At 38.2% G+C, this 24,608-nt stretch overlaps 2 protein-coding genes across 3 annotated transcripts in view; both read left to right on the forward strand.

Moving 5' to 3' along the window:
• The window catches only part of trip4 (thyroid hormone receptor interactor 4), a 50,393-nt gene extending 38,276 nt beyond the window's left edge, over window positions 1-12,117 (forward strand). Inside the window, 1 exon segment of the mRNA XM_056757260.1 lies at window positions 11,897-12,117. Coding sequence (XP_056613238.1) covers window positions 11,897-11,955 — 59 coding nt within the window. The 3' untranslated portion in view covers window positions 11,956-12,117.
• A 3,092-nt stretch (window positions 12,118-15,209) lies between these two features.
• Window positions 15,210-24,608, forward strand: part of LOC130420681 (zinc finger protein 609-like) — a 51,335-nt gene continuing 41,936 nt past the window's right edge. For both annotated transcript variants that reach the window (XM_056748181.1, XM_056748173.1), the window contains exons 1-2: window positions 15,210-15,601; window positions 23,599-24,469. In XM_056748181.1, coding sequence (XP_056604159.1) covers window positions 23,723-24,469 — 747 coding nt within the window. In that variant the 5' untranslated portion in view covers window positions 15,210-15,601; window positions 23,599-23,722. The remainder of the gene's footprint in view (window positions 15,602-23,598; window positions 24,470-24,608) is intronic.

Here is a 24,608-nt window from a genome sequence, read left to right on the forward strand (position 1 = left end):
TTAGGAGTTTGGTGTGAATAGGTCTTAAACATGCTAATGGCCAATCGTGTCATTGCCTGGAGATAAATTGTCAGGCAATCATCCTACATAATGTAAAAAAACATTGTGTGCAAAATATATTCTTGATGTCTTTAATATTGACTAAGTAATACAATGCCAAAGATTGAAATCATAGTGAAATGAATGGTTAGATTAATAATTAGATTCTGAGACTTTAGTCTGATTTCAACAGCCTGGGTCATATTTTGTGTCAGGATATCTAACTGAAATACAACTTAACACAAATAAAACTTCATACGTTAACCATTGTTTCATAATTAGAAAAGGATCATATAATTGATGTCATTTCCTTCCTATTGATGTTTTACAGTTGACTCTAAAGGCAGATGGATATCTCCATGACTGAGTTTACACACAAACACACTCTTCCCCATGGCAATTATCAAATCTTTATCTTATCTGAATTATTTCGTGGGAGTGCACTTGAGTGTGCGCAGACAGTAATCGTGGCGAAATCACGCGATGGTTTGAATGACTCTTTGTTTTAGATTTCTGTGTTTCCCACAGCTAGCCCTGCCTTTGTGTCGAGCTTGTTTTAATCTCCATGGCTCTTGGTGAGCGCATTGTTGTGCTTTTGAAAGAGGTGTATTTACACTCTGAGAGCTGTCTGTATCCACCTCGGCTCAGCCCAGACCTCTCTCAGCAGGATAATCTGCAGTCTGATCTCCTCACCCCCCTACACAGGGAGCTCTTGCAGTCTTTGTGGTGTACTCAGAGTGGGGGAGGAGCGCTCGCGATTCTGTCCTCCCATGTATGGACTAGTTTTCCTCAGAGCTGAGGAGTGTTTATACCGAGTCCCCACAGGCTCGGAGTTCACTGGCTGTTACATTTGTACCTTGAAGACAGCACTCTTAGAGTTTTATAGTTTTGGAGAGTCAGAACTAGCTACAGTAACACATTATATATAACATCGTATAACATTATAAATACAATTTGACATACAAGCTTTTGTGCGTATGTACATATACATTTTGGCCGAAAATGATAACCAATAGAAGTAGATAACCAATATATTGGCCGGTATACAGTATCTAAATAATAATATAAAATTCCCGAAGACTGAAACATAAGGAAAAAAGTGGACAACTGCGATTATTTGGTAAACATTGACAGCAATAAAAAATGGTAATCGCTAGTTCTCTTTCTTCAAACTTTTCTGCTATATTTTTTATTTAATAAACAAATTATAGATGTTCTTTCTCGGAGCAACCCAGAATTTTTTTCTTAATAGCCACATGTCTAACAGGAAAGACAGAAAGCATTCAGACACCTTTCAGCTTCAAACAATAAGCTTTTGTTCAATTTACAATTTATTCAATTTATTTATTTATAAATACTGTCATCTTAATCTAAATCAACAATGTTTCGCTAATAACAGCTAAACAAACACACACTTCCACATTGCAATTATCAAATTCGCTAATAGCTAAAATAGTGCTGTACTGTATTTGAACTGTGAGCTGCGTGCAGCTCAAGAAGTTTAACCAGAGGAAATTATTTATGATTTATCGGCTGTATTATATCTGCATAAATTTGTATTATTGGCCGATAACATTAAAAATGACCTGTACCGATATGGTCGTTACTTTTTTGTGCATCCCTACATACTAGATAATTATTTGGACAGATTGTTTCACTAATGTAAAGCGTATTTAAGAATTGTTTAATGTTTATTGATAATTTACAACGTTGAAATGATTGTTTTTTACTATTTCCTTTATTATTATATTATTAATGCTGTATCTTTATTTATTTTCTGTGTGTTTCATAATGTATGTAAGACAGTGTATTGTCTTTGACGCCGTAATTTCATGCACGTGCTTGTGTAAAGGTTAGGTTTAGGGGTAGGGTTACAGGATAGAATGTACAGTTTGTACCGTGTAAAAAATTTGGGTTAGGGTAAAGGGCTGTTATAGCGAATAGTGTATAGCGATAACGATAACAATTCAAAAATAGCGTTTTAATAGTCGTTCTTAATTCAAGAGAATAGCAGTGTTCACCCCATTACGGAAATGATAAAGATACAGAGAACGGTAACGTTGGGATCACAGAAAGCGATATTTTTTTTCAAATATTGTATATGTAGGCTTAAAATAAACAACAATGTTATTGTTATCGTCCGCTGGTATGGATGTTAATGTACTTATCGTTATAATTTGAATGGCTCTTTATGGTTAGTTAGGAGTAGGTTAGGTGTTCCTATAAAACATGTACCGTGTTAATATAGATAAAATCTTTCTGGTTCAGAAACAAGAGGTTTGACATTCTTTTTGTGAAATGGGCTTCGAAGCGAATAAATGTTTCAGATGTGAAATATATAAAAAACGTTTCACAGGTAAAGCACAGTATTAGATTCTGATGAAAGATTGATGATTAAAAAAATTGATGCGTAGAAGAAAATTAATTTCTATGTAAAAAAATGGACAAACCCAACTGTTGGGTTAAATTAACCCAGAAAATGTTTATTTTTGACTCAACAATGGGTGAAAACAGCATTTTGGGCTGATACAACCCAGCATGGGCTAATTTATAACAGGTTGGGTTTGTTCCTTTTTGATCCAAAGATGGGTTTGAAATAACCCAGCATTTTTAAGAGTGATTGCTCAATTTTATCAGAAGCTTTTATCAAGAAAGTTAATAGTGGCTTCATATTCAAGTTAAGGTAATATGTAACCCGCTGTCAATAAAAGCAGCTTGGAAACTACCGGTAGCGGTAGAGTTGCTCCTGACACGTTCACTTGTGAAAGAATGTCCTGTGTGCAAGGTGTGTGATACACTCATCACATGGCTGGCGTGTGTATTAATGCTTTGTGGCGTTAGACTGGCAGGGTTCCAGGGCTGCTCAATGAGGCAGAGCTCTGTCTTTTCAGCTCTTTCTGCCTCCCGTCACTCTGTTTATTCTGCCCTGCGCTTCAGCAGAACCAAACCTTCTCTTCACATACTGACAGTCCCTTTTCTTAACACCTAACATGTAGCATTCCAGCCCGAGAGCCCATTTGGATGATTGCAGAGAGCGTTTAATTCCACTGTCTGTGCGAACAGCCTTCAGGGAGCCTAACTGACCCAGTTTCAGTGTGAATCCATTTTTAGTCCGGCTCTGTGGGCAAAAATCGTCCATCCTTGATCTCATCCTTATGAACCAGCTAATGATACCATCTGATTCCTTCCTGTCAACGTTGAATAAAAGCCTTTAAGTGATTTTTTAAACACAACAGTGTTGTTCATAGAGACATGCATGTATTTTGGCCATTAAACAACTGGTAACTATTTACATATTTAAATTCACATAATTATGTGAAATTGCTTGCTTTTTTACCATTTTTTCTACTAATAGAAACCCCTTTGTCGCTACTGACCTGCATTGGTTTTGTGTCCATACAATAGAAGTCAATGGGGACCAACGTTTTTTGGTTACCAACATGTGTTTTACAGAAGAAAAAGTAATTCAGGTTTAAAATGTAAATTATGACAGAATTTTTGTTTTTGGATGAACTACTTCTTTAACAGAAATGAATGCTCTCTCTCAAAGACACAGCAGTCACTTGGCCCAGAAAATGTTGGCTAATGTAGAACTGCTATTTAAACCCATTAGTTTGAGTCTCTGGGTGAAAATACACACACAACGTGCTCATTTTGTCCAAGAGACAGCTTGTCTGTCTATTTCGCACTTAGACCGAGCAGAACCCTTAAGAGCCCATTCAAGTCCTTGCTAGTATAGAACACTAGATTGAATTGTTAACCTTAAATGTTTGAATGCACGTTGTGATAGTCAGCTGTGACCTCCCCGACTGAAAGGGAATAGTAGATGTGTATAATGTATCGTGTGTTCGTATAGCTTCTGCTCTTTTAGCCCTGTCTTCCATAAAGGCAAAACCATTGCAGACTGTAAACAGTTTTTGGGATCTACAGGAGGATGTCAGGCAGAGCAAGCCAGCTGAGCGCTTGCCCTGTATGTGGTCAAAGTGTGTGTGTGTGTGAGAGAGAGAGGGGGGTAGAGCAGCTCAATTTCCATTTTTATTAACAATCCTGTTACCACTGTCAGGGAGACGGATGTACGGTAGCTTGTGGATCAATGTCAGTCTTCCTCCAGCATGCCAAAGACCCACACAAGCACACTGTTAACCGCTTCCTGCCCTCAGCTGCACTTCCCTAAAGGAAGAGCTATAAATACTGCTTATGTTACATTTCCCAAGGTCTTATCAAAGAGCAGTTGTGTTTAACAGGGACTGTAATGCTGTTTCTTGACATTGACGGCACAGGTAAATTATTACTTGAGTGCACGTTTAAAGGGATAGTTCACCCAAAAATAAAAAGTCTGTCATCATTTACTCACCCTCTCGTCATTTCAAACCAGTATGACTTTCTATCATCTGCAGAACACAAAAATAAGATATTTTGGAGAATGTTGGTAATTGGCCCCCATTCACTTGCATTGGTTTTGTGTCCATATAATAGAAATGAGTGTTCGGTTTACCAACTTTCTTAAAAATACTTTATTTTGTATTCCATGGAGGAAAGTCAATAACAAGAAAATTATGTCAGAATTTTCAGTTTTGGGTGAACTATCACTTTAACCCTTTGATAGATATTAGGGTTAACCCAAAGTAAATAACTTGTCCTGTTTTAAAACGAAATCATGTTTGACTGGCTGTATGATACGTAAGGCAAGTTGGCTGATATCACAAAATAAACCCTGAAAGGGTCTTGTATATAACCTGAATGGATTTATTTTGCAGTTACAACCGGACGAATGATACATGGGTATTGCAAGTAAATAATTGGATTTGAAATATTGAGTATTGAGTTGCACCGGTCAAGATGAGGTCACCAATCAGAATTGAGTATTCCAGAAAGATGTGTGGAAAAACAACAGAAAGGCTCTCATACTTGGTAACCAACCACCTAACAACACCCTATCAACCAACCAGAAGGTCCTAGTCACCTGCATGGGCAAGCACTAAACGCATTTTTCTTGCAAAATGTTAAAAGCAGGTTCTGAATCTGAGCATTTATTTTCAGTTTGCTCTTACTGTAGTTTGTCATCCTTGACAGAAAGACAGTCAGTCGGAGGAGCGTTATAAAAAACTCCCGCTGGTTTTTGATTTGCGATACACACACGCCAACAGGAAAAGGATTGCAGGTAGTGAGAGAGGACAGCGTCTCCCAGAGAGTCTCCAACTGGAGAACAAACAGTGATGGATTTTGCATGCACGATGATGAATTTATATCCGTGTTTGTCAGATGCAGTGAGTGCACGCTGTGCTTTCTTGGGTTATCTAGTGGGACTGGAGTGGAGTGCTGAGCTTGACTGCTGTTGAGGGTTCATTGAATGTCAGGAAGAGGATTTACACTGCAGGCTTGAGGTGTATTTGTATCATTTTTGTTTTTTTTGACAAAAGGAATTGTGTGGCTTTGTGTATTGAATTTAATTGCATGAGCCCAGTCAACCTTAATCCACTTTCATAAGCACATTTTCCCGAGCGTGTGCTTTGGCAAAGCATGCAGTGTGTACCAATTTCTCCGTGTCTTATCCATCCCCTACCGTCTCCTTAATTTGTTTTTCTTTGTGTGTAGCCCGATCGCAGCGCTCACACACACCCTTGTCTCTATGTGCCTTTGCAGCGGGGAAGGTTCAACTCGCCCTCCCCCCAGAGAGCAGCTTTGCACTTGAGCTGACCGTTAAACATGCTTTGCTGGGTTGCCATAGGGCTGAACACAAAAACACCCAACCTGACTTCTGAGCGGCTGTTAGCAGGACTCCAGAGCCCACAGTGAACGTAAAGATACTTGTGCCGACACATTTCTGCCCCTGCGCTGCTGCACATGCAAATCCCAGCAGCCACCCCTATCACTTCTTCAGCCACTGCTGTGCTAATGAAGATTTTCTTGCCCTCCCCCCTCACAGCAGAGCGTTGGAATAGAGCTGAGCAGTGTTTGAGTGTGGGGGAGCGGTCATGTTCTCATTAATGAATGATAATGGAGCCATCATATCTCATGTAAAAGGCCTGTGACTAATTGTGTTACGCTGTTTGCTCTGTAGACCGATCCTGATCTCGGTTTCAGAGGCTTTAGAGAGGCTCTGTCCACAACACGCATGTGAAAATCTTCATTCTAAACAATGCTGGATTGTATTCAACCAAGCATTGGGTCAAAAAGGGATGAGCCCAAAGGGTTGGGTTGTAAATTATATTCTGGGTTGATTTAACCCAACGGTTGGGGTCGGCCATTTTTGCCCCAACGGTGGTTTGAAAATAACCCATTATTATTTAGTGTTGTTCACAAATAAAACTATAGCCTACGGAAAATAATATTATGAATACCATGCTTTTTATGCACATGAACATGGGACTATGGTAACATCATGTTTTGTGGACATTCATTTTTGGGCAAATGTACCTTGGTAATGCCATGGTATTCTTGAGGCAACATATCAATACGGGCTTATATGGTTAACATTCAGTACCATGGTGTATATTACAGTCTGATACAACTGTATATTAGTAATACTAGTCAAAAATACACTACCGGTCAAAAGTTTGGGATTACTCACTCATTCTTTATTTATATTTTTCCAACATTTTAGAATATTTGTAAACTCATCAAAACAATGAATTAACACTGTTGTAACTGAATGTTTTTAGTCACAACATAATTCCCACAAAGTAGTCACCCTTTGCCTAGAATTTGCAAAATCGTAGTCTTGATATTTTGTGATTCAGCTTCTTTTAAACAGTACTGAAGGAATTTCCATCTATCCTGGACAATTATTGGCTGGCTTTATCCATTATTTGGCTCGAATAATATTTTTTTCAAATATTTTGCTATATTTTTTGATTTCCTAAAGAAAGAAATGAATACATTTCTTATTATACTTTTGTCAACTCAAGACATTTCAAACATTGAAACATACACCTTCAGATTTAAAGAGTTTTAAGATCACCGAAACATTTTTTTCAAGTGATCCCAAACCTTTGACGGTAGTGTACACTACTGCTCAAAAAGAAAATGAATGGTTGAAATGTTTTTTAAACATATTTTAATCTGAAGGTATTTGCTTAAATGTTTAAATTGACTTCTGTGTTAGACAAAGCAATATTTATGGCAACATATAAAAACAAACAAGAGACTGCTTTCCCCAGCGGTTTTTTCTAACCTTACACCATGTCTAGACCAGACACACCAAACCTGTGGGTTAAATTAACTTTGTTCATTGTACAAATAGCAGGTTTTTATTTTTATATTTCAGCAGTGATGTTTTAAAGCAGTTTGGTCTGTATTGAGCTGAATGAGGATGGTGGTGATTGAGAATGAGGTTAGTCGTAGCTCTGGATCTCTGCTCAGCCTCGGGCTCTTGTGCTGACAGAGAGGAGAAGTGATTCATTGCCTCGGAGGGAACAGTTGCAGGAATTATTAATGGCTGCAGGATTAATCTGTTTTCTCTGTTTGCTCTATTAGTATGGGCGACCCTGGTGGCTGGTAGATTTTTCTCCGCTACTGGAGCTCCCTGGCAGCCTCTACCACTGAACTCTGTCTTTTCATAGATCTCTTTTCTTTCTTCATGTCTCTTGGAAAACTCCCATCCTCGGCTGGCCTTTTCTCCAAACTCAAACTCTTTGTGGCAGGTGGAATTGATTAATGTCACAGTGGGTTAGGAACAGTGCTGTAAACACACCGTGCGTCTGTTTCAGAGGTCCAAGCACTGCTGTTCTCCTGTACAACTGACCTGGTCTCTGGGCGTGCATCTAAAACGGGAACATGCAGTTTGCATTATGGAACCTGGTAGCTCAACTTCACACAGATCTTTTCACACCACATCACTTGACATTTACATTCATGTGTGTTCAGTCCTAGTCCAATTCTTCATTCTCATCCAGTTTTGCCTCTAAAGAATAGAAAGTAGAAGTAGAGAGCAGTAAATCCAAACCTTGAAACCTTTTCTTTCCGGCAGGTCTGTGCACATTGAATTATCTCCGGTTAGTGTCTGAGCATTCATGACAACCTCTTATCGTTAAAAAACTAAATGGATTTCCCCAGGCAGTGTGATTTTTTTTTTTTTTTATGGCTTTCGATGATTGAGACCCCCAGAGTTCGTATGATCCTGCAGGGAACTATGATTTGTTTGATAAGCATCAACACAATATCACAAACGGAGAATGAATACACAAAACGCTTCCTTGTCTTGATTTTCTAGTCGTTTTTAAGGCCAACTTAACTCATTACCATGGATGATATTCTTCTAGAGCAGGATCACAATGCTCCAGCTGTCTGTGTTTATTGCCCCCGTGGAGCTTGTTCCGCCCTCCCCCCATCTCCTACTGCTCGTGGCTATAAGACAATCAGCATTTTCTCAACAAGATGTTTGCCACCGTCAGCCCAGCCAAATCCCCTAAAATTACTACAATGACTGAATCCAGCATTTGGAAAAGCTGGTATTTCAGATCATTTGTAGAGAGGAAGACATCAGTGGACATTAAATGGACTCCAATGAGATTAAAGGGATAGTCCACTCAAAATAAAAAATCCTGTTATAGTCCCGTCTTTCAGTTCATGTGACGTCTTTTGGGCACAGCTCACTACGAATTCAGAGAAATGATCAGACATTTTTTGTGCATTTAAATGGAAGTTAAGCTAATGCAATTTTCTAAAAATGTCATTTAAAGCCATTGTGTTCACATTTCAGTCTGTCCCTTACATAAAGCGTACATTCAAATACAGTTAGACATAATTGGATTATAGTGCACAAGTCTTAAGGACCATTTTTTTATCATTTCTGGAGTTTAATAGACACTTGACCATCCACTTCAGTTTAATGGGAAATAGCATCCTCGTCTGCCAGATGACTAAGGTTTTATTCCACATAAAATGTGATGAGAATGAGTAGATGATGGCCAATTTTATATGCTTTTCTCTGTCCACCAATCCGATAAAAATAGTTTACTGTGCGTTGTCCTGTAACATTGCATGAATGTTGGAGTCTAGAGTTGGATGTGAGAGCAGGCGGTTGGAGGAGAGCCAGGTGCATCAGATGATAGAGCAGCAGAAATGTTCTGGACACACAGCGTCTATTATTGGTTTGGCTCCCTTGCTGCAGCATGGATAATAAACTGCTTCACAGCAGCCCCCAAAGAGAGCAATCAATGGGAAATTATCTTGCCAGATCGATGTCTGAGCTCTTAGAAGCTGCCTCACCAGGCAGTGCAGAATGCTGGGACTCAGCATCTGAACACAGCCATTAGCTAGAAAAGTGCATCTCCTTTCAGACAGCCAACATGTTTGTTTGGGCTGAGTCACGCCTTGATTAATTATGGAAAAGTCATATTTGTGTTTTTCTTTCGGTCAATAACGCTCTACCATCCCATCGTAATTTAAAGAGTTTAATTTGAATAACAAGACTGAATTAGACTCATCTATTCTCTCTTATTATGGATTGTCTCATTGCTACAGTGTCCCCAACTTATTCTGAAATATTCTTCACATTCCTTTCTTCACCATATTTCAGCTTTAATGGAAAGAGACAGTCTAAAAGACATGAACTGATGAGCTCGCTTCAATGTCAATCATGCCTCTTGACTGGGATGTTGCTCGGGTAACAGGTTTCATCAGTATAAGATGTTCAATGTAAGCCGGTCTTTGGTTGCTACGGCTGATCTGTTGTGTTTGAAAAAGCAGCCTGCCGAGGTAGTGGAATTGAAAGTCTCTGCTTTCTCACAGAATGGAGATGCTTATGGCAGCCAGCTCTGCTTCATCGCTCTTCTTATCGATTCAGTGGCTCCAGTTCCAGAGATGGAGAATGCCAAGAGCACGATGCAGCTCTTCCTGGCCACAGCAATGCAGAATTAAGACCCGCATAGTGGCGTTACGGATGGGCATGCTCTGCTGGGGCCCCCAAAAATTCTTATTTTTAATGTGAATAAATAAGACTTATTTTAGTGAACATTTTTCCCTACCGCTGTTTGGTGATCACAGTATCCTTGGTCGTCATTGTTGTTATCCAATTGTAATGGAGAATAGCTACAAATGTCCTGGAACGTAATAATCTTAGCATTCTTTGCTAAATAAGATAAAATATCTCAAAAAGAGTGACTGAGTGTCACAGATGCGGCTGTGCTCTGAAGTTTTTTAACCATCGCTGTCTGTCACCGTGCAAGTGGAGATCGAGCCAGAGATCTTGCCCTTCTCCGCATGCATTCTTTTTAAGACTATGTACCTATTGGTGTTTAGAATATATCTTCTTATGTTGCTGATTTTGTATGTAATCTTTTTTCAAATTGTTTAGGTTTCATAGGCAGCAACAGCTCATTGTAAATACATAACCGGAACCATGTGATCTTTACCATTTCAAGTATATATGTCATGAGGCTAAATCAAAGTAGTCAAATAGTTTTGACACAAAATTATATGGCTAAGGAAGTGGCATAGCACTGGTAAATTACGTGATTTTTAAATGCATGAATTCCACTGATTTGATTATATGGTAAAGGTGCCCCACCTCCTCTCTTAAGGGAGGGCCACCGCAGTTTGCGTTACGCCACTGGAGCCGCAGGCTCACCACTGCAAGATCTGAGAGAGAACAACTGACCCCAGACCCACACATCATATTAGCCTAGAGATACCATAATAATTAAATGTTAAATTAAATGTTTATTGCCTTTAACTTTTTTATTGCAGTTACTCATTGCAGTCTCCTGTCTAAAGACTTTAATAGAATCTAGGGCTGCCATGATATCAGATTTTTACTACACGATTATCAAGGCTAAAATAATTCACAATATTGATATGTTTGAAATGTTAAATTTTTTTTAATTTGATTAAATTTATTTAAAAAAAATGATTTATATTCTTTGCCAATGCCTTATATTCCATTAGTTTCTAACTGTTGTGGCTCTTAAGGCAAAACTTTAACCTGGCACTGAATTATGATTTTATTTTAGGAGTAGAACTAACTTTAAAAATGTGTAGGATTAGATTTTTAATCATGGTTTGTATATTACGGTTATTGTCAAATCTAACTGTGACACCTTTAACAGAAAACTTTAGAAAAAAAAACTAATATTTGAACTAACATCCAAATGGGGCTTAAAACAATTACGAGTAAGTCGGGGTCTTTTTATGATGGAAATGAATCATAAAACCCAATCTGATCTCGCAGGAAAACTTGACTTTTTTTTAGGAGTTGATGATTTAGTTTGAATTCCTACTATGCGAATCGCACAAATGTTTGAAATTCGATTATTAGAAAAGAACGAGCATGAAGATCCACCTCTGAACAGATCCATCACTGGGGCGAAAGCAAATTTGTTCAAAAATGTATAAATGACACCGTACCAATTCCATACGAATTGGTCGCCACTATGCTAAAATGTAAACTACATTTTAATCAATTGCCTTAAGACTAAACAACCTTTAAAGCAAATTTAAAATCTAAGATGAAATGAGTTCATTGTTAATAATAATCAGAAGAATCCATTTTTACATCATCAATTAAAGCAGTCAGAAGCGTCACCGTTGACTTAATTCTATTAATGATGTTTTTCAGAATTTCTTGCTCTTCCCATGTGGCAGATGGACTAGTTGTATGATGTATGTTCTAGACTTAACCCTGAGTGTTCATGTGTTAGTGTGACAGCACTTCAATCACTCCTGTGTACGATGAGGGAGTGTAAAAGAGAGAATTAGGAGTGTGTGGATGCGTGTGTAAACAGATTCATAAATTCCCTCTTCCTGATTCCAGCCCTCGCCTCTGCAGGCAGCTTTTCGTTGTTTGACTGGGAGCCTTGAAAAGGTCAAAGGGACTTGAATCGCCATTAACCCGACCCCTCCCCATTCTCTCACACAGGGAAACTGGAGAGCCAGATCCACCAAAGTGCCAAGAAGTGTTTAATGCAGCCAGCGTGACCTGATCAAACCCATGCCGGTCAAGAGGAAAAGAGAATCCCGGTGGAAGCCTCAGGACGGATTTTTCACGCTATAGTGTCAACATGCTAGATAATGTTTACATTGAGCACTTATTCACCGGATGGATGTTTTTGCTTTTTCTGCAATAAAAGGTTGTCAGATTGCTTGCGTATCTGCGTTTATTATTATTATGCATTTTGTGTGTTGATCATCTTCCTGAGTGACGGTGCCGTACCATTAACCTCCTCTCTTTTAATCACAATTGGTTTCCCAGCTCATGAAGCCAACAGTCCGAACCTGGACCGGTTGGCTGAGCATGGAATTTTCTACTTACTAAAGAGCCAATTGTGTTGGAGAGCTCATATTGGAGCTGCTCTTGTTATTTGGGCCTCAATGGCTGTCAAAGCCAGAAGCTCTCAGGTTTTGGGCCTGCTGCTCTCAAAGTGATTGAGTGGCCTCTTTGTGACACAAGCATCTCTACACCAGAAAGAGCAAATCACTGGCTTCTGTAATGATAGATTACGTGACGGAAAATGCATTAAAGTAGCCTATGCCATGCATGAATGTATATTCACTTCCCTGTATAAATCAAGACATCAGTCACTACATTTTTGTGTGTGTGTGTGTATTGTGTATATATGCACAGTTTATATATTATACACAATATTATTGTCATTACCATAAATACAGACTGAAATGTATTATTGACATCAGTATAAATTAAAATCAGTACAACACAATAGCCCCGTTTTATAGACAAGGCTTATCCTTAGTTAATTTAGGCTATGTAAGTCCCTTTTATTAAAATGCCTTTGAAAAAACATTACCGATGTGCATCTTGAGACAAAACAATGGCACTGACATATTTTTAGATACGTCAGGGAAAGTTATTTTCAGTTAAAACCAGGGGGGGTGTATTATGATATCAACATGTCCTGGATGTTTCTTAGTCATTTTCACCCAGAAATGCAAACTGTTATTGTTTACTCATCATCATGTCATTCCAAAATTGTATGAATTACTTTCTTCTGCAGAACACATTTACATTTACGCATTTGGCAGACGCTTTTATCCAAAGCGACTTACATTGCATTATCCTGTACATTTATACTTAGGTATGTGCAATCCCCTGGGATAAAACCCACAACCTTGCTTGGTTAACGCAATGCTCTTACCCCTGTGCTATAGGAAAGAAGATATTTTGAAGAACGTTGGTATCCAAACAACATTTCCCCCATTGACCTCCATTGTATGGACACAAAACCACCGAGACATTTCACAAAATATCTTCTTTTGTATTCCGCAAAGAAGAAATCATTATTTGCATTTGTACTGTTCTTTTGCTTTCCATCATACTGTCATTTTCCATTAATTGGCCCAAATCCAAATACTGTTTGAGTTTAAGATTAACCCTTTTAACAACCCTCCCTTGCCTTTAGCCAGAGAACAGCTAATCAAACTCGCTCATCTCAACCACCTATAGGGTGCCGGGGACTCTTTTGTGTTATAATACAAAAGACATTTTCTGGGGGAACCCCAGAAAAGCTCCAAAATTCTGTTTCACACAGCTATTGCCAGCCGTCGTGATCTTGGGTGGGTTCCGGTGCACGGCAGACACGTAGGTTTTATCATTTTAAAATGTTTCTCAATACAACAACATTATCATCAAGTATTCCCAACAAATTTCCTATTTGTTTAAACAAACAGAATGGGCCATTAAATGGATGATTGAAGTGTGAAGGAGCTAATTATCTTATGAAAAGCTTATGGTTTTGCATTTGAATGGGGGGGCATTTTGAAAGAGGCTAACGTTGTAGAAGGAATATCAGCAGTGCGTCTTCCTGTTCCCAGTCAGCACTTTACTTGCAGGCATTTCCCTTACTGCTGCGTGACAGGCCTCCCCTGTGTAAAGCCAGAAGAAAAGAAAGTGCGAATGAGTATACCTGTGGCTACAGACTCAAAACGCTGCCCCCCACGCTCACAAAACCAGAGTTAATAACTTCCCTAGTGCTACAGTGCTGCGGGTTTGACATAAGATGGCTGGGAACACACATCGTCTCAAAGAACTTTCCAATAGAGAGTGATCAGTATTAGTTTGCAATAAATAGCATATTTTCACAAATATGAGAGATCTTTGAGTATCTAGAACTCAACATGTTTTAAAACTTGAGGGTGAGAATTTATTCTACTGATGCTGCTGCGGATCTCAGGACACACCATGATATTGGCCATTATGTTGAAAGGAATGCTTTTATGGATATTGTTAGGACAATAAAGGGACTTCAATATTTAGGATTCGAATGACTGCAGTAAATAGATGTAGTTTATGTGTAATTCAGTTATTTGTCCCCGCTTAGAAAAATGAACCATTGTTTTACATTTGTAGTAACTGAAGGTAAAAAATGCTAGCCCTACACTTTTACTATAGAAACATGCTTAATTTACAGTTTGGAAGGTGAAAGTGTATACATTTTATGTAATATTTAATATTAAAGGAATATTTGTTTTTCATATTTAGAACCACATGTGACTTGCAAAAACAAGTATATAGCAAAAAGACCCAAATATAAAATAAAAATGAACTTCCTGTTCGATATAAGTTAGTGTATTAATGCTTGTGTGCGCTTCTACCATGAACGCCAGTCTTAAGTCTACATGTCTTTGAATGCCATATCAAATACATCCTGAGAATCATTTATTTAATATAGAACAATCATTTTCAATGCCATGGAAATAGATGATTAATTAAAGTTACAACAAAATAAAAGTGCAAAAAAGGTTTTTAAGAAGGTGACGTATCACATTTAATGAAAGTTACAGTTTTTTTCGTGTTAATCTACAAAATTAAAATGCAGTCTTTTTTTAATTGGCCTTGCACAGTTCATTTAATGTCTGGTATATCTCATTTTACTTAAATGTCAGGGCCATATTCTTATTATAAAGTCTAAACATCTTTTCCTATTTTACATAAACTGTATGCAAAACGAAAACAACTGGTTTGTCTGTGCTTAGTATTTCAGTCTCGGACATCAAAAAAGAGCAAAAAAGATGAAACAAAGTAAATTATTTCATTTTTTAAATGTGTTGATAACTTCAAGCACATGCCCAAAGTATGCGAAGAAGGGGCTTCGCAATGAAATGACCGATCCAGCTGCCGAATCCAGTTTCCGCGCCTTATCGCGCACTCTGCGTTTATGGTTCAATCCACGCGGATCATTCTCCTGGATTTCATGGCGCTTCCTCCTCCTGTCCTTTAGTTACATTGTATCTCCCTTACTCAAAGGAGCGAGGGATCTGAGACTCAACTGAAAGGAAAAATGAATGAATATACGTGAAAATGGACGCGCCGGGATCTTGGATTTATCGTCTTGGAGTTTAGGAAAGACGCGTTCGAAGAAAGCCGCGAGATTGAGATCCTGTGATGCCAGTTTCGGGGCACTGTTTCCATTTTTGAACGGGATCTTTAGAAGTGTGATGGCTGCAGTCCAGCGAATTGCTGGCCTTGCCTTTCTCTAGTTGCTGGATGTGTTGGGAAGTGCACTGCTTTGGGATCATTTTTGGAATTCCGTGCGCAAATCCAGAGGCCGTTCCACTCTCCTCTATGGAATGTACATAAGTATTCTCTGGATAGGGGTTTGCGTGTGGGGTAAGTGGCGCTGGGATTAAAGCATTTCTTTTGTGTGTGTATGTGTGTGTCTAATGTATATGTGTGTGTGGGTAGGGGGTGGTGTTTTATTGGTGCAGATGGAGACTGGAGGTGCTTTAGCCCGTTAGCTTTAGCTCGGTTGTCATGCTTTGCTCGTCTCGGGCAGTCATTTCCTTGCGTGTTACGCGAACTAATGCATTTAAACCGCGCGAGCGTTGCACGAGGTGCAGCGCTTTATTATTCGATTCGAGTAATCAAATAACGTGTGCGGGCTTAACCGATTATTCGATTTATATTCGGCGTTTTGTCACGGATACAGTGGTTAAACGAACAATTAACAACTAATAACACAGATACGTTGCTTATGTTTGTTTATTCTGGAGTTTTAGTTATAGTAGCTCAGTTCTGTCGTGAATGTCATTGCGTTTAAGTCAAAGCGCATCGGTCTCAGTTCTGTTCACACTAAGCACTCACTCCAGGAGTTCATGTAAGCACTTACACCTTTGTTCATGTTAGCCTGGTCTTATTATTGCTTGGCTTACAATGTTTTGTTTCCTATCAGCACAGTGTTTAAAACGAATATTATCTTACCTTATTTTTGGAAGAGATAACATATTTGTTGTATTTTGTGTACTGTGTGATTTTGAGAGTAATTCTGTACATTGTAGTTATTAACGCATCACAAGGACGGTATTACAACAGTGACAACACAACCATAGTTTAAGTTTAGTAAACGTTTTTTGCGTACAATAAGGTTGTTTTACTGCTACATGTACAAACTTTATAATGGCACAACATTGCACCTTCACAGCACCTATTTTCTGAACGTGTGCTAGTGTCTAAATAATGTCCATTTTGTAACATTACAATGTTATGCCTTCATATGGCTGCATTTTGTGTCAGTGTTTGTAATAACTGTACGAAGCATATGGTGGATTAGTTTTATCGTTCTGTTGACATGCCAATATGTTGCTTGTTTTATTGTGAAACTTTAGGTTCTTATTAGCTCATGGTAAATCTTTTCCTCTCGCTGTCCCTCACCACCCTTCAATCATCTCCTGTGAAAATGTTTTTCTTCATCAACATTAGCATGACATCTTTGTCACTTTAGAACGATTTTTTGCTGAAGGCTAGAGGGTAATTCATGTCACATTTTCATAACAACTTTAATCGTAATCCTTTTTTTTTGCCTCACAGCACTAAAATGGGGCATATATCATGCTAAATGTAAATATCATAATGTGTATTTAAATGAGTACTATAATGATCATATTCATATGGTAAATGAATGTATTTGTATGGGAGTTTAAACCATCAAATATAAGCAAATATATAAAATGTCACGGGTGTGCGATATTGGCAAAAAAATTATATCTACAGATTTTCTGGGATTTTACCGATAACGATAAGCAGGCGATATTTTGCATCCTGTAGTGTTATGCATATACTTCAATATAAAGAACATTACATAACAATATTGAAATCATATTCTTTAACATATTTTTTGCTTTTTTTGTGTAGGATGGCAGTGTAGTGTAGAAATGTCAGGGACTCACAGAGTTAATCTATAGCCTGTGTCTCAAACAGATTGTTTTCTCTTTCAGCTGTTCAGCATCTGTAGAGTTTAGTTATATCTGCAGGGTGAAGTTAGATGTTTACTCTGTTTAACGGTTAAAAGGGTCTTGCTCAGCTTTGCTCTCTGTTCTTTAATACTCAGTTCATTTAGCAAAGTGCCTTCGCCTCAAACAGGTTTTGAAAATGAAAGATTTCTCATCTTGTGTTACAGTACTTCAGTCCTAGAGAAATCAATAGGTCCAGGCCAGTAGGACCTTACAGCTGGAAGAAACGGGCTGCTTAAATCTCTCTAATGTTACTGTGAATGCTTTGACAGTTGTAGAGGCATCATACAGCGATGTTGTGCTCAGTTCACCTGTCATTCACAGATTTATATTGCTCGTTTCATGAGTGCACAAGCAGATGCAAATAAAGCTTAGTTTGCTTTTGTTTTATTTGCCTGGTTTCACAGACAAGGTTTAGGACTAGTGCCAGACTAAAATGAAAGTTTGAGTAATTGCAATTGTTTTGTCTCAAGATGCAGTAATGTTTTTTAATAAAAAAGCCAGTAAAGGCATTTTAATAAAAGAGACTTAAATATCCTAATTTAACCAAGGCAGAGTCCTGTCTTAAGCTAAACATTGTCTATGTAACCGAGCCATGGTGTATTTCATATTTTGTAGGACTTTTTAAGATTAGCTGACATTGTTATTATCACAAAGATTTTGCACCTTTTCTTTCATTAAAGGAGTAGTTTACTATAAAATAATTTTTTTATGATAATTTACTCCCGCACATGTCATTCGTGTGTTTATTTGTTCTGTCGTAAGAAAAGTGAGGCTTTTGAGGAAAGCTCTCCAGGGTTCTGATCCATAATTATTTTATAATTCTGAGCTCTGTTGTCTTTCTCGTGGATCAGCATTGTCTCGGCTGTTACTCAAGTTTGTTTCTGCAGAGCATCATATCAGGAGAGTCATTATTTTGGGGGCAACTTGTTTGACGTGCACCATCAGTACACGGTGCGCATTTCATTAATTTTAAACACATTTACATTTAGTCATTTAGAAGACGCTTTTATCCAAAGCGACTTGCAAAGAGTTTAAGGGGCAATAAACGATATGTCATGTAGGAGCAATAATGCAATAGGTGCTAGGGATGCACCGATCCTACTTTTTCCTTTCCGATCCGATTCCGATACCTGAATTCTGTGTATCGGCCGATACCGATTCTGATCCGATACTAGCACTGTTTTTCATGATCAAAGTAGACTTGCATATTTTAACTTTTATTGCCAGAGGTGGATAGTTAAGAATGTTTACTTTCAAGTACATTTTAAAATATATGTACTTTATCAGAGAACTTTGGACAAAAAAATACTTTCCTACAGTATGAAGCACAGCATATTTACTCCACTACAGTCCATACATTTTTTAATTTTTTTTTTACTTTAAATCCATGAGTACATTAAAATCTACCATTTTCCTTCACTTAAGTATTTTTACTTAAAAGTATGATTTTTTTTTAATGTTATTTAGTGCTTTATTTAACTTAAAAATACATACAAAACAAAATGTGGTCTCATTAAGCACAGATACTTACAAAATGTTTAACAAATAAATTTCTGTTTATTGCACAAAGCTACCACAATATAAAAGTCTCCAAACTCACTTATGCACATCCTGGACACAAAATGATGCGCTTAATACATTCGCTTCTACGTTATTTAAAGTCATGCGCATTGGACGCAGAATGATGCGCTTAATGCACCCGCTTCACTCCCGCACATCCCGGATAGTGATGATCGTGTATTCGCGGGGATCTTTGCTTCCCAAGTTCAAAACAGTTATAACACAAAGAGAAGAGATATGTTATGTGTTTAAATCATAGTACATTGCATCCATCCTAAAGTAAAAAAAAAAGAGTTATAGTGTATGAATGACGCATAACATAGACCGGTTCCGGTGCTTGAATCTAATAACTTTACACTCAGCGAGTACAGTCTCCGGCAAAATGCATTTTAAACAAAACCACAGTCTACTATCTAGTGATTAGGAAGAATATTAAAAACTTTGGAAAGAGTAACGTCCTGACTGTTCCCGGACACACGCATGCTGGATTGAGATTGACAGATGACCGCACCAGCGGAGGTCAGAGTTTTTTATTTATGCTATATTGGTTTATTCCTCGCATAAAGCTATCAAAATACATGACAACGAATACAGTGCATGACACAGTTTATGGTAATTTCCTGATGGATAGTCCTTTATGAAGCTTTAGAGTAACTTCCACGGGTATCGCAACGGATCGGACTGAAGAGAACCCGTCAGTCCGATACCCGATCCAGCAAAAAACATCCGGATCGGCCCCAATTCCGATCCAGAGTATCGGATCGGTGCATCCCTAATAGGTGCCAATACGAAGTTACTGGTTTCAACAAAAGCTAGACCGCTACCTGTTGAGAGAAAGAGAGAGGGTTAGTTTCTTTTTTCATTTGTCTGTCAAGTATTCACAGAAGAGATGGGTTTTATGTAGTTTTTTGAATGTTGTGAGAGATGTGGTTGACCGGACCAAGTTAGGAAGAATGTTCCACCAGGAAGGGGTTGTGAATGAGAATGAGCGGGAAAGAGATTTACTGCCCTTATGGGAAGGCATACAAGACGGCGCTGGTTTGCTAAAAGCAGGGATCTTGATGGGGTGTAGGAGGGTGTGAAAATATGCCGGTGCAGATCCAGTGATAGTCCTGTAGGCAAGCATTAATGAGTTGAATCTTATCCGGGCTTCAACCAGTAGCCAGTGGAGAGAGATGAAAAGGGGTGAAAACGCGTATGATAGTTTTGTCAGAGTTTACAGTGCAGAAGCGGTGTGGTATTGGCCTCTCAAATTATTGCTTTACAGCTTTAACAAATTTGAACAGAAGTTTAGAAATATATGAGAATGCACTTTATTTGTATCTCCTTTCATGCATACTTTGAACTTCAAGGAAGGGAGACAGAGAATTAACTTCCGTTTTTTTATGATGCAGATGATAGGTTTCTTCTTTTGCTTCTCCTGCCTGAATGGATGTTTTCGATATCATTTTTTTTCTTGGAACAATTTGTTTATATTTCTGTTTTATTGTTGTTCTGTTATGACAGCTTGGTCAAATGATGTCTCTGTTAAGTAATTCAAAAGCTAATACCAAAGTATTGAGATATAGACAGAATGTCACCAAATAGCTGGAAAATATGGAGGAATGCTTTCTTGTTGTAGTTTTAATCATGAACATTGAATGATCATATTTTTACTATAGGAAAGCTTGTATACTTCTAAAGCAATCGTCTTCAATTGGCCTAATAAACCATTTAAAACTGTTGACTATTTTGTTTGTTTAAAATTGAGACACTCTTCTACACAGTGGAGAATCACATCACATGCTCTCAGGAACATTTATGTAATTTATATTTTCCCGCTATATCCTCTTATATCCTTGTCTAGCTGTCAGTCCGTTTACTGTTTGCTATATGTCTCCAACCTTTCAACAGATTTGTGATATTTTATTAACCATAACGTTTTTATCTTCATTTAGCATTAGCATTATTGATCAGCATGTAAACATTTGTGACCCCGTGAAAACCAAGGCTGAAGTCTGATAATCTAATCTATTATTAAATAACCACCACAATTATTTCAAGCATTAATTTAAGATTTTGGCAGTTAGGTAGTGTACATTTTTACTATTGAAATAACTACAGCATTATTATTACTAGCAGGAGACTGATGGACATCTACATTACGTATTATTGTATGATCAACTTAAATATAAATATATATATGTTACTTTTCAGTATCTGCCTCACTTACCTCTTTCCATCGACCGCTCTAATCTGTCACTTTCTCTCTCTCTCTTCTCCCTTTCTTTCTCTAACGTACCTGCTCTTGCGCAGCACCCATTGTGTTCTCAGGTAACGAAATTTGGCAAGCAAGTTTTCACAAGCTGGGTCATATTTTGTCATTCTCAGTAGTAAGAGCATGGGTTCGATCCCAGGTGATTGCACATACTTAGAAACAAAATGTATAGGATAATGCAATGTAAGTCGCCAAATGCATGATTCATGTAATGTAAAGGTGATATAGTAAGTCACTTTGTTTTCTGTTTATGATGAGCATTTTAATTGTTACACTACATTTTCTGGTTTCATGTTGTCAGTGCATTTACAAATATTAATTATCAGACTTCTATTAAGAGGGCATTCTCCTAAAGCAACAGTGACTACAATACATACATACTGTGGATATCAAAATATAAAATAAATGGCCTGATAAAAGATATCTTTTATACAGTATATACAGAATATCCAACTGGGCTAAATTGATTAAATATTTATTTTGTTTCAATAAACATTGTGCGGACCTCCGTTTGGAAGTAAAAAAATATAAAGAGCAGCCCTCTTGGAACTTTAATTGAATACCCCTGTTCTAAAGCGACCAGACAGGCTTTCCTCATAAAATTATGGTGCACAGGTTAGTTACAGATGTTACAAACCAACTTTGACCTGGTTCTTCCATCGGAGCAGCTGTAGTCTTTAGATCTGCTTTTGTGAAAGAACAACCATCTGGGATAATGTAGAAAACGCATGTTCATCAATATAGGAGCCTAGATACAATCAATACAGTGTTTTGTGTTTGGTTCTGTGTAATCTTGGAGGCCTATTGTCGTCTAGATCAGCGATTCCCAAACTTTTTTATTCTAGGACCCACCTAGACAGATATAATCTATCTTGAGACCCACCCAAATATTTTTCTAAAATATGGGGAGAAATAAACGCACTACACACACAAGTTTTTATTTTCCCTAAATAGAATGAATGAAATTTAAGCAGCAATACCAAACTATTTAATGGCAAAATATCAAAGCTAATATTATTGCCAGTCATTAACTGGACTAAACTGTTTTTTTGTGTGTCATTCAAAAGACAAGTGATCTTCCACGACCCGCCTCATGCCATTGTGCGACCCACAAGTGGGTCCTGACCCACAGTATGACATGAGTACAGTGGAATGACTCTGAATTTGTAGTAGAAAACATTTTAGTGGCCACAAGACTAAATATGTAGACGTATTAAGATATCAAGATTAAACCTAAAAGTAACACATCGACCATTGAAGATGGCAGTATAGTCAATTTAACAAACTATGTAAACAATGAAATAGTAATTAACACGCAGTGCTTCTATTTGGCTTTCATGGCGATCAGAGACTCAAATTTAAATTGTCGTTTGGACTCGAGCAATAAAGACTGGTATAAGCTCTGGCTTATTCTCCAAAGCCCTGAGCTCGCTTACTTGATCTGCTGTTAAGCTTTGCAAAACATTTCAAACATGGATAGACTAACATGAATTAATCTGATGTTTACAAATGTAGCGTGGATGTGTCATTAGAACGTCGGGGTCATTACAGTTGTTTTGTAGCCTTTGTTTGACTGTACAGGACCTCTTATCAGTGAGGGACAAATGGTGCAGCTTCTAGTTTTAATTATTTACACTGTCAAAGGTCAAAGTGCATGAGCCTGGTGTTAGCTTCTTTGGCCCATATAGCATAGCTGAGTGGAGGTGATGTACAACAAGGCTTTGATTTTGCTGATGGACTGGTAGCAGACATGTCAAGTTTCATTTCATATAACTTTACTTGGGTTTTCAGAAAAACTGAAGGAAATTAGCAATGTATGCTCTTTGCTCCACATAACAAATTGCTACTATGACAAAAACAACTACAATAGCGTAAATAAATCCACAAAATGGCAAAACAAAAGGCAGTAATTGTCATTGTGCTGCAATGCATGCTGGGTGGGAGCTCACAAATCAGCAACATTGTTTATTGCGAATTTGTTTGTTATCTTTTAGACTAATGTGGACAACTTTTGGTCAACGTGGTTGGTCAACATAAGATTTGAAACACTAGAATAATGACTGCCAAATTGTGCCTTTTGTGTGTTTTCTATATTAGTAAAACATTTTTCACATTGCACACATTGTCTTACATTGGTTTATGTAAAATGTATAGATGTTAAATAGAATATGGAAAATGCTGAATGACAGCTTAAATGAATAGTTCACCCAAAAATAAACCCTCATGTCGTTTGAAACATGTATTTGACTCTTCACAAAAGAAGATATTTTGAAGAATTACTTTGTGGATTTATGTCCATATAATGGACGTCAAGTGGTCCTATATTGTTTGGTTAAAACATTCTTGAAAATATCACCTTTTATGTTCTGCAGAAAAAGAAAGCCATACAGGTTTGAAATGACAAGACGGCGAATAGAGGATGAAAGATTTTTCCTTTTAATATTTTACATATTTGCGTTTGTTTGGTAAATGGCACTCATGTCTATTCCCACGTATTCATCTCCTACAGTTTAGTACAATTTCAAGATTTATAATCCCTCTTTATGTCTTTCCTTTAGGGCAAAATGTGGGCGCCTGGGAAGTTGACATCAATACGTTGAGGCCGCTTTTGTTTTTCTCCACACCTTGGCAGGTCTGAGAAATCAGGCAATACTGTGACAAACCTGGGCCGCTGGCACTAAAATGTCCCTAAGTGGTGGCACTGCAGGCGGGAAAGGTGTGGATTCGAATGCGGTGGACACTTATGACAGCGGTGATGAGTGGGATATCGGGGTTGGAAATCTGATTATCGATCTTGACGCTGACTTAGAGAAGGACAAACTTGAGATGTCTGGCACCAAGGACACAGGAACCATGGCAGCTCCACCCAGCGCAGTTGCGTCTCTACCCGACAATATCAAGTTTGTTAGCCCCGTGAGCGCCCCTCAGGGCAAAGAAAGCAAATCGAAATCAAAACGCAGCAAAAATTCTAAAGACAATAACAGCAAGTCTCCAGCTGGAGATGGAGGGAAAAAGGACAACCAGGGACGGGCCCAAGGTGAAGTAACCAGTGTGACAGGTGGTTCGGGGGGTGGTAACCCCGCCCCTGGTAAAGGCGTAGAGAAGGGTACGAAATCCTCTCGCGGTGTACCAAACAACAAAAAGGAAAAGGAAGTATCGAGTGGAAAAAACAAAAAGGAAAAGGGCGAAAGCGGACCGGTCGCAGTCATTGCGATCGAAAAGGACATAGTCGCCAACGCCCAGACTTTTGGAAGCACGCGCAATGCTACTTTTGACAATACGCAGAATGCGGACATTGGTTCTACGGAGCAGCATGGGAATAATGCCCTGGAATCTGTTGGAATTGTTTTGCCACTTATTATTAAATCAGAACCCGAGGAGCTGGACGGTGGCGAATGCAGAGCTCTGAAGAAGGTCAAGAATGAAAAGGTAAGCACCGACGGCCCGCTTGTGCATTTGAACCATTTTGCAGCTAATGGAAAGTTTGGTATTGAAGTATTGATAACTTGAGTCGATTATACGGACCTAGATGCTGGAATGCGAGCGAGTTTCTTCTTGTGGTAGGCTA

The sequence above is a fragment of the Triplophysa dalaica genome, chromosome 1, assembly GCF_015846415.1.
Source record: "Triplophysa dalaica isolate WHDGS20190420 chromosome 1, ASM1584641v1, whole genome shotgun sequence".
NCBI lineage: Eukaryota > Metazoa > Chordata > Actinopteri > Cypriniformes > Nemacheilidae > Triplophysa > Triplophysa dalaica.